Raw genomic sequence first — 8,792 nt, 5'->3', positions numbered from 1 at the left:
GACGTCTATATCTATCTATCTATATATCTATTGTGAACTCAAGATTCTAATATTAAAGTGTGATTCTCCTCTCCAGTATTGCATCAGATGTAATTTCTAAATATTGCTAGTAATCCTATTTTGCCGTCAAAGTATACGTGCAATTTATTTTAATCGTGTCTCTACGAATAATCTGTTGGTCTTCTACTATTTTCTGGAGGAATTAAACCTTATTTTGAAAACCGGAAACATGGGAACGTGAACACTATAGCTTACTTCGACAAATCCGACGCATTCCAATGACGGATCGTATTTTGCTTGGCTCGCGAAAAGAACATATCTAACATCAGCGGACAGGATCCAGTCCTTATTAAAAAATAGCATTTCCGCGTTCTCAACATGCCGGTAAGTCACGGAGCTGGTATATTTATTGTGTTTTGTTGGTTAATGGGCTCCTCCCATTAACTGCTCCTCCCTTCCTTTACAGCTCAATCTCTGATGTGATGCTAACCAGTTAGCATTCGAAATTTGTCACTTGCTATGTTTCTCACCGGTGAATGTACACTGCTGCGAACATTGGTCACGAGACATTGTTTAACAATGACAGCTTGGCAATTCAGTTCATAAAGAAATAACATTACACTGCTATTTTTTCAGCCGGGTCGGCCTTCAGGTAGCTAATGTAATTGGCACGGCAACAGATAACGTCAGTCGCGATGCCCTCCTAGCAACCAAGCAAAAGGCTAATAAGACGCAAACATATACCAGAAGAAGTAAACCTGTAGCTGAAGATAGCATGTAGCTGAAGGACCGCTGTTAGCGTCTGACTCCACGTAAAGCATTTCTTGTCGATATAATATGAAATCTTTGTCCTTCGCCACGCCTCTCTTTCTCTTTTTAGAGCAATAAGCTTGATAAACCCGAAAAGCCAGAGGTGAACGACAACGTCAAAGTGGTGGTGAGATGTCGTCCCCTCAACCAGAAAGAAAAGATGATGGGGAACAAGCAGGCCGTCGTAGTGGACGAGATCCGTGGCACCGTGACAGTGAACAAACTGGATGCATCTCAGGAGCCTCCCAAGATGTTCACCTTTGACACAGTGTTTGGACCAGACAGCAAGCAGCTGGATGTCTACAATCTCACAGCCCGACCCATCATTGACTCAGTATTAGAGGGCTACAATGGTATATCTTATGTGTCATGAACTTTATTTTATTTTATTTTTTTCTCTGATGGAGAACCTCTCTATGATCACTTTTCTGTTGCTTATCCTTTCAACATCAAATGTCTTGTGTAAATTTGTTGCCAGGCACCATTTTTGCATACGGGCAAACTGGAACAGGCAAAACATACACAATGGAGGGTGTGAGAGCGGTGCCAGAACTCAGAGGGATCATCCCCAACTCCTTTGCCCACATATTTGGTCACATCGCCAAAGCAGAGGATGACACTAGGTAAAAAGCAACTGACTATCAGATGTGTGGTCAACTGTTATTTACATAGACATAGTTCATGCCCTTTAGTCAACCATTAAATGTCAAAACACTCAGGTCCCATTTTGAACCACAGCCAATTATAGTTTTGTCTTTGTTCTAGAAAAGTTCATATCGCTATAAGTAATTTTATTAAATGGTTGTGTGGTTTGAAAAGATAAATCCATTTTGTGCTTACCACTGTGTTGTTGGAGGTTCCTGGAGGCCCATTTTTGTATTTCATGGAGAGAAGAACTCCATCCAAGAGCAGTAAAGCAGAAGAATGTGGTCTTCACACTGCTAGTTTGGTATCATCTAAGTGTCAGGTCCAAAGTGTCCCGTGTTAACGAAACATCTAACACAGATGTGGCTCCTGATCAGAAGACTGTAGTGGATATTGTTTCTCAAGTTGTTTTGGCTAAAGTTGAACTATCCCAGTTTTATATTGTAATTTTTTGGTAACTTTTACTTTACAGGTTTCTGGTTCGTGTTTCATATTTGGAGATTTACAATGAGGAGGTGCGGGACTTGTTGGGGAAGGATCAGACACAGAGACTCGAGGTACACACACAATTGTATTGTCAACACTGAAACATGATATTCAACATTAATAATGAAACTTTATATTGAACAACAGTAACATTTTCAGTGTCGGGGATCTTATTAACATCAAGGTCAAATTGTGTCTCTTTAAAAAAAAAAAAAAAAAAAAAAATCCTTCACAGGTGAAAGAGAGACCAGATGTTGGCGTTTACATCAAAGACCTGATTGGATATGTTGTGAACAATGCTGACGACATGGACAAGATTATGATGGTTGGCCATAAAAACAGTAAGCAAACAACATAAAAACAAAACAAAACATGAGTTTATCAGTCTTTGCCAATTTACAATTACATTTAAAATACACATTTTTGTCATTAACCAGGAAATGTACAATCATGCAATTGCGTACTATATATTTTTTTACGCTCAAACATGTCTTTCGATGAACCAACTCCTCCTTGATCTTATTGCAGGGTACCTTGATGTCACAGTGAGTTCACGGGATGCTTTGGGTCAAAAAAACCATAGTAGATGAAACTGGTTTTGACCCGATGTGCGGAATTTTTTCTTAACTGGGCGATGTCACGCTTTCCTTAGGAACCGATAATAAAAAACATTTCCTTTACAAGACATCTCAAGATCAGATTACATCCGTCACAATGTAAAAGCCCAACCACTAACATTTCCTGTATAAAATGAAGTGCAGGCTCAACTCACAACCACAAAAATGATCAGAGGCAAACGTATATCAAGATCTGAAAAAAATGTGTTTAATATGTGACCTCAGATGATAAAATTGATAAAAAGAAAAAATAACCATTTAATATTTTTATTCCAAAATGTGTACCATTATTTCAGCGTGAATTATTGCCTGGCATGCTTATTTTCTTACGTTCAGGGTCTGTTGGCGCCACAAACATGAACGAGCACAGCTCCCGCTCGCACGCCATCTTCACCATCACCATCGAGCGCAGTGAGAAAGGCCTAGATGGCAACCAGCATGTGTGCATGGGAAAACTTCACCTGGTGGATCTTGCAGTAAGTATCTGCGGTCGTAAAGTAGAAATTCTATCAAAAAAGATAATTATGCATTCCGCAGACCTTTTTGAAAGGCGCCGGATGAAGATCAAGACTCATGTTTCATGTGTTGTTAGTCGTCACAGTTCATCTGACCAACCATTTCTCCGCCTCTCTGCCCTCCAGGGATCAGAGAGGCAGGGGAAGACTGGAGCTACCGGTCAGCGCCTGAAGGAAGCGACCAAGATCAACCTCTCCCTGTCCACACTGGGGAACGTCATCTCTGCCCTGGTCGACGGCAAGAGCACACACGTCCCATACAGGAACTCCAAACTGACCCGTCTGCTGCAGGATTCCCTCGGAGGAAACTCCAAAACCATGATGGTAAGAGTTTGAGAACAGTTCCGGAACAGGAACTTGTGTGCGAAGTGGCTCTGGTGCTCTGGTGCTTAGAGCCTGACAAAAAAAACAAACCACTTAATTTCAGAGAGCAGTGGGATGCCAGTTTTCTGTGCCTCATCCATTAAAAAAATGTTTTAATTGCCGAAACGTCCATCCCACCAGTGCGCCAACATAGGCCCTGCAGACTACAACTACGACGAGACCATTAGCACCCTGCGCTACGCTAACAGAGCTAAAAACATCAAGAACAAGGCCCGAATCAACGAGGACCCCAAGGACGCTCTGCTGCGGCAGTTTCAGAAGGAGATCGAGGACTTGAAAAAGAAACTGGAAGAAGGTAAAGAGCTGGACGGTCGGCCGTTCAAAGTGCACGTGCAACCAGTAAGTGGGAACGGACGCCTTGAAATGCGCCTTTGTGCGATTGCAGGCGAAGAGATCTCGGGCTCGGAGGCCAGCGGGTCAGAAGAGATGGACGAGGGCGAGGACGAAGGAGCCGAGGCGGGAGACGGCCACAGGAGACGAAGGGGTAAACCTTGTTTCGCAATCGCCTGACATTGTCTGTCAACTCTGTGCAGGCAGACGCCACTCTCTTATCAGTGCGATTTCTGAACCGCAAGTCACTAATAATTTCTGTGGAAGTCACTAGGTATGAGGTCAACGTTTCTCTAAAGTGCAATGTTACAATGTATGGAGTTCCCCCCGTTCCCTTTGTGGTTAGTGGTGTATTCTTAAAATGATTCCTCTTTGCCTTGGTAGACTCACAAGCCCCTTGCGTACTGTGCAAAGACCTGCCGCCAGTTTGCTCAGCAATAAGTAACGTCTTTGCCTTTCTTCTGCAAGGGGATTTTTTTTGAAGCGTCATTCTTGTTTCCTCTCTACAAGTTGGTCAGGTGATCGGCTGTACTTCTGTTTAGGCAAGAGAAAACTTGTCCATATGTAGAGGTTGCTTTAAAAGCTTCACCATTTAAGATTGCAGTCTAATGAATTGAACATTTTGTGATTGATAGGACACTCAGACACACACATCTAATGTCTTCATTCAAATCATATACATATTTTCTAAAGAGCTGTTTTTATTTTCACCAGAGACCAATTTCTTATGCAGTAGTAGCCAGTTCAATTTGAAATGAAGTGACCTTCCTCAAGGACCCCTTTGGTGACAGCTGACCCAGTTTTGAGAAGAAGAAAGTGTGTGTGTGTGTGTGTGTGTGTGTGTGTGTGTGTGTGTGTGTGTGTGTGTGTGTGTGTGTGTGTGTGTGTGTGTGTGTGTGTGTGCGCGCGCGCGCGTTGGGAAGTGTACTTTGTCACACTCGTCCGGACTCATTTAGCTTGTTTCCAAAAATGTCCCTCAACAGTCATTTTAGCGTTTCCGTTGTATGACTTTATTTTTCCGCCACTTGTGTCATCGTGGCGGTGCCCCACACTGTAGAGTGCAAAGATTTTGGAGATCACTCGATAATGTGTCGCCATTTGTGTCTCTCTCTCTCTCTCTCTCTCTCACTCTCTCTCTCTCCCTCCCTCTGTCCCTCTCTTTCTCTTTTTCCTCTCCCTCCCTCCCTCTCCCTCTCTCTCTCATCATCCTCTCTGGCTCTCTGCATCACTCACTTCTTAAATCAAGAAGAAAGAGGTTGGTGTATGAATCTCCGTTCTTCTTTTGTTCTGTGTGCCATCGCTGTTCCTATTCACACGATCTATCCCCAAGCGGCCGCTGCGGGCTCAGGAGCTAACGCTGATTAACTGCGCAGGGTGATGAAAGAAAAACAAAAAACAAAACAACCTGTACTGCGTGATCACCGCTAACATCACCGTGTGTGTCCATACGTCTGCCACCGCACCCTCCGTATCTATCGCCGCTGAGTCGTCCTGTAAAAACCGGGTGACACTAACACTCCCTGCAGCAGCGAGTAAAAATTTGCTAAGGCCTAGAAGTTTGTGCAAGAAAGTAAAATCAAGGTCATGCATACTAATACTGATGCTGCTTAACCCCCCCACAACCCTCAGCATTGAACGGACAGAACCTATTTTAAGCTCCCTAACCATCACGCTGACAAAACACATGGTTGAGCGGGAGTGGAGAGCTGCGTGTCCATGTAATAAAAGTCCTTGGTTGGCTTTGTGTCAAAGGGAAGAAGAAGGTCTCTGCCGACAAGATGGTGGAGATGCAGGCAAAGATCGAGGAGGAGAGGAAGGCCCTGGAGGCCAAACTGGACATGGAGGAGGAGGAGAGGAACAAGGCGAGGGCGGAGCTGGAGAAGCGGGAGAAGGACCTTCTCAAAGCGCAGTGAGTTTGTTGACGCCGCGTCATCTGTTGGGGGATTTCTTCTTGCCGGGAGGTCGCAGCACTCTTTGATACACGCCCCCCAACCCCCACCCCACCCCAGGCAGGAACATCACCTTCTGCTGGACAAGCTGTCGGCCTTGAAGAAGAAGGTGATCGTCGGTGGCGTGGATCTGCTGGCCAAAGCCGAGGAGCAAGAGAGGCTCCTGCAAGAGTCCAACAACGACCTGGAGGAGCGTCGCAGGAGAGCGGAGCAGCTGAGGAGGGAGCTGGAGGAGAAAGAGGTGAGAAACAGACAGTCGGGAAGGTTTATATCAGGCGTGGGCAAACTACGGTCCGGGGGCCACATGTGGCCCGTTAGGCTTTTTAATCCGGCCCGCCCAACTTGAAGAAATTATATTAATAGTAAGTTAGAAAATAGCTGTATTTCAATTTTAGAACCCATTGTTGCCCCACCACTAACAAGTTTGCCCACCCCTGGCTTAGATTGACTACTTTTCAGACATTCAGAGTCACTAAAATAGGCTCTGCAAGACTCTGATCCCTCTCCGTGTCACAACAGCAAGAGCGCCTGGACATTGAAGAGAAATACACCAGCCTGCAGGAGGAGGCTCAGGGCAAAACCAAGAAGCTGAAGAAAGTGTGGACCATGCTGATGGCCGCCAAATCAGAGGTAAGCACCGCTCCAAGGAGCTCCGAGGACAGTCGCGTCTTTAGGAGCCACGTCAGGGTAACATGAACCGCAGCGTACATGCTGCACCGAGGTCGTTTTTATTTTTCAAAGCACAATTTGTCGACCCCCTTTTTCAGTTTTGTTTTATCTCAACCCATTATCTATTCACTTCTAATCTGATTAGGTCACTGAAGGTTGTTGTTTGCCCCACAGATGGCAGATCTGCAGCAGGAGCATCACCGGGAGATCGAGGGCCTCCTGGAGAACATTCGCCAGCTGAGCCGAGAGCTGCGGCTACAGATGCTCATCATAGATAACTTTATCCCCCAGGAATACCAGGTCTCTGTCTGTGTGTGTGTGTTGCTTCCATCCACAGCAGTCCAACCCCCCACCCATCATTCCAACTCTCACTTTTTGTCACTGATCAGGCTTTGGGCGCCCAAAAATGTATGCGGACAAGCGCATGAGTGAAAAACAGACTCTTGTCTTGACACGATGAGCACGCCGTATTCAGAGCGCAACTGCTGCGGTCAAGGCCTTGTCGACTGAGGTGGAAACTGACTAAATGATTTGATAACCAAGTTAGCTTCACTGAAAATTGATAAAGTTCTTGTCGTGGCTTGCGGCGCGCTCCCCGCAAGCAAAAATAGAAGGAAGATGAGTTTTGAAAATTCAAGATAAAACCTCAAAATACCTGAAAGCGCTTGCACACTCAAAAGAAATGCACGGGCCATTTCTTTTTACAATTCCTCGTGTGTTGCTCTGCAGGAGATGATAGAGAACTACGTCCACTGGAATGAAGACATTGGAGAGTGGCAGCTGGTGCGTACCCACTCGTGCTTCTCCGTGACATTAACTTGCGTTTTTTTGCACATTTCACATTTTTTACTTTGACGCGTGCTCTCTCTCAGAAATGTGTGGCCTACACCGGCAACAACATGAGGAAGCAGACGCCCGCACCGGACAAGAAAGAAAAAGACGTGAGTTTGCTGCGCGGCCGCTGCAGCTGCAGCTGCTCCTGTCTCTGCGATGGGTGACCCATTGGCTTGTCCTTGTGTCTCCTGCAGCCCTTCGAGGTGGACCTCTCCCACGTGTACCTGGCCTACACGGAGGAGAGCATGCAGCAGTCGCTGATGAAACTCGAGCGGCCCGGGACTTCGAAAAGTGGCAAGAGTGGCCGACCCAAGACGGGGCGAAGGTGCTGATCTGCCTCTCAGTTCGCTGCACACTTTTTCTACTAGATTCACCTTTGAATGCGTTTACATCTAGATTTCACACACACTTTATTTGCACTCATCTGCCACCGCTGCTCTGATTATGAATCAGCCTTCTTGGATTAGATATTCACATGATGGCTGCGAAGATAAGGGGCCAGTACTGAGAAATAATGATGCAATGATAAAAATGTCCTGAACATGTCGATAACGGTTTGCATGTAACCATCTTTCCACAGGAAGAGATCTGCGAAGCTCGATTCTGTGATTGAATCTCTCCTGCAGTGAAGAAAAGCGAGAGGAGCATGCTTTTTTTTTTACTGCAGCGTCAGTGTTTTTCTGCAGGAACGAAGGGCATCGGAGTGTCATTGCTGAACGTTATTGTGAGGATTCTCTGAAAACGCTGTCATGCTCATAGAAGGTTGTCGATGTGAAGAAGTAGCTGCACCTTTGATAGGATTAAGACCTCACGATCAAGAGGACCAAATGCTTGTATGATGATTTAGTGACCACGTGTCAATGTTGCTTTGAGGCACATTACAGCAGTGACGGTGTTGTTTTATTTTGTATTTAACCTGAGCACCTTGCTAGATTCGAGGAGACTGACTCATTCGCCATTAACTTATTTCTCTGGCTTAATCATGAGGAATATGGCCAGAAAACTGAAAAATGTTTTAGAGTAAACATGACTTCATGACTTCAATGAATACTTTAATTAATGTCACTATAAACTGAAGAAATATCGCCTCGGAACACAAGTTGCAGAGCCGGTGTTTCGCCCCTCCAAGTACAGTTGTATCGTTACAAACATGGAAAGAAATGTGGAAAAAACACCAATAGAAGCGATGGAAGAAAGGAGGTTATTTAGAATCACGTTACTGTAAAATGCTTTTTATACTTTAGGTCAAAAATAGTCAAATGCATGCAAACTCTCTTCTGTAGGAGCTGTCTGGGAGTACAAGTCCTTAATGTCTTTTTTTATTATTCCTTTCTAGATACGGTTTGCCTTATGATGCACTCGCATGAGATTAATTTTAAGGTGTTCTGTAGTGGAGGCACACTGGCTTTTTTTTGTATTATATTGTATGTAAAATGTTTACATTCACCATGCCTGGATATTTTATTTATTAAATTATTTCATGTTTTACCTCACACTCTTGCTACTCTGTCTTCTTGCCGTGTACAAGAATTATCGCAATACCTTTTAAAATG

General features: G+C 44.7%; 1 protein-coding gene across 3 annotated transcripts; it reads left to right on the top strand.

The window, feature by feature from the left end:
• The first annotated feature begins 225 nt into the window (after positions 1 to 225).
• Positions 226 to 8,732, top strand: kif3a (kinesin family member 3A). Of its 3 annotated transcripts, XM_076032863.1 has the most exons (18): positions 226 to 384; positions 881 to 1,163; positions 1,289 to 1,433; positions 1,928 to 2,012; positions 2,177 to 2,282; positions 2,895 to 3,034; positions 3,200 to 3,397; positions 3,578 to 3,752; positions 3,843 to 3,941; positions 5,034 to 5,042; positions 5,540 to 5,696; positions 5,797 to 5,977; positions 6,256 to 6,366; positions 6,580 to 6,705; positions 7,135 to 7,188; positions 7,278 to 7,346; positions 7,434 to 7,564; positions 7,820 to 8,732. In XM_076032863.1, exons 1-18 carry the CDS (start codon positions 379 to 381, stop codon positions 7,866 to 7,868), a joined length of 2,124 nt encoding a protein of 707 aa, XP_075888978.1. In that variant the 5' UTR covers positions 226 to 378; the 3' UTR covers positions 7,869 to 8,732. The 3 variants fall into 3 exon arrangements, with proteins under 3 accessions (XP_075888978.1, XP_075888979.1, XP_075888977.1); XM_076032864.1 differs by lacking the exon at positions 5,034 to 5,042; XM_076032862.1 differs by lacking the exon at positions 5,034 to 5,042 and having other exon boundaries at positions 3,843 to 3,950.
• Positions 8,733 to 8,792: the final 60 nt, after the last annotated feature.

Source organism: Nelusetta ayraudi, unplaced genomic scaffold, assembly GCF_046127955.1.
Source record: "Nelusetta ayraudi isolate G7.1 ecotype Tasmania unplaced genomic scaffold, CSIRO-AGI_Nayr_v1 ptg000039l, whole genome shotgun sequence".
NCBI classification, from domain to species: domain Eukaryota; kingdom Metazoa; phylum Chordata; class Actinopteri; order Tetraodontiformes; family Monacanthidae; genus Nelusetta; species Nelusetta ayraudi.
The sequence above is the reverse complement of the archived record's forward strand: the minus strand, read 5'-3'. Positions and strand labels throughout refer to the sequence as shown.

What these genes read in the sequence shown, in the direction of transcription:
- kif3a (XM_076032863.1), top strand. An exon ending in GATGGTTGGCCATAAAAACA is followed by an intron (nt 2,283 to 2,894) that starts GTAAGCAAACAA and finishes TCTTACGTTCAG; the next exon opens with GGTCTGTTGGCGCCACAAAC. An exon ending in TGATGGCCGCCAAATCAGAG is followed by an intron (nt 6,367 to 6,579) that starts GTAAGCACCGCT and finishes TTTGCCCCACAG; the next exon opens with ATGGCAGATCTGCAGCAGGA.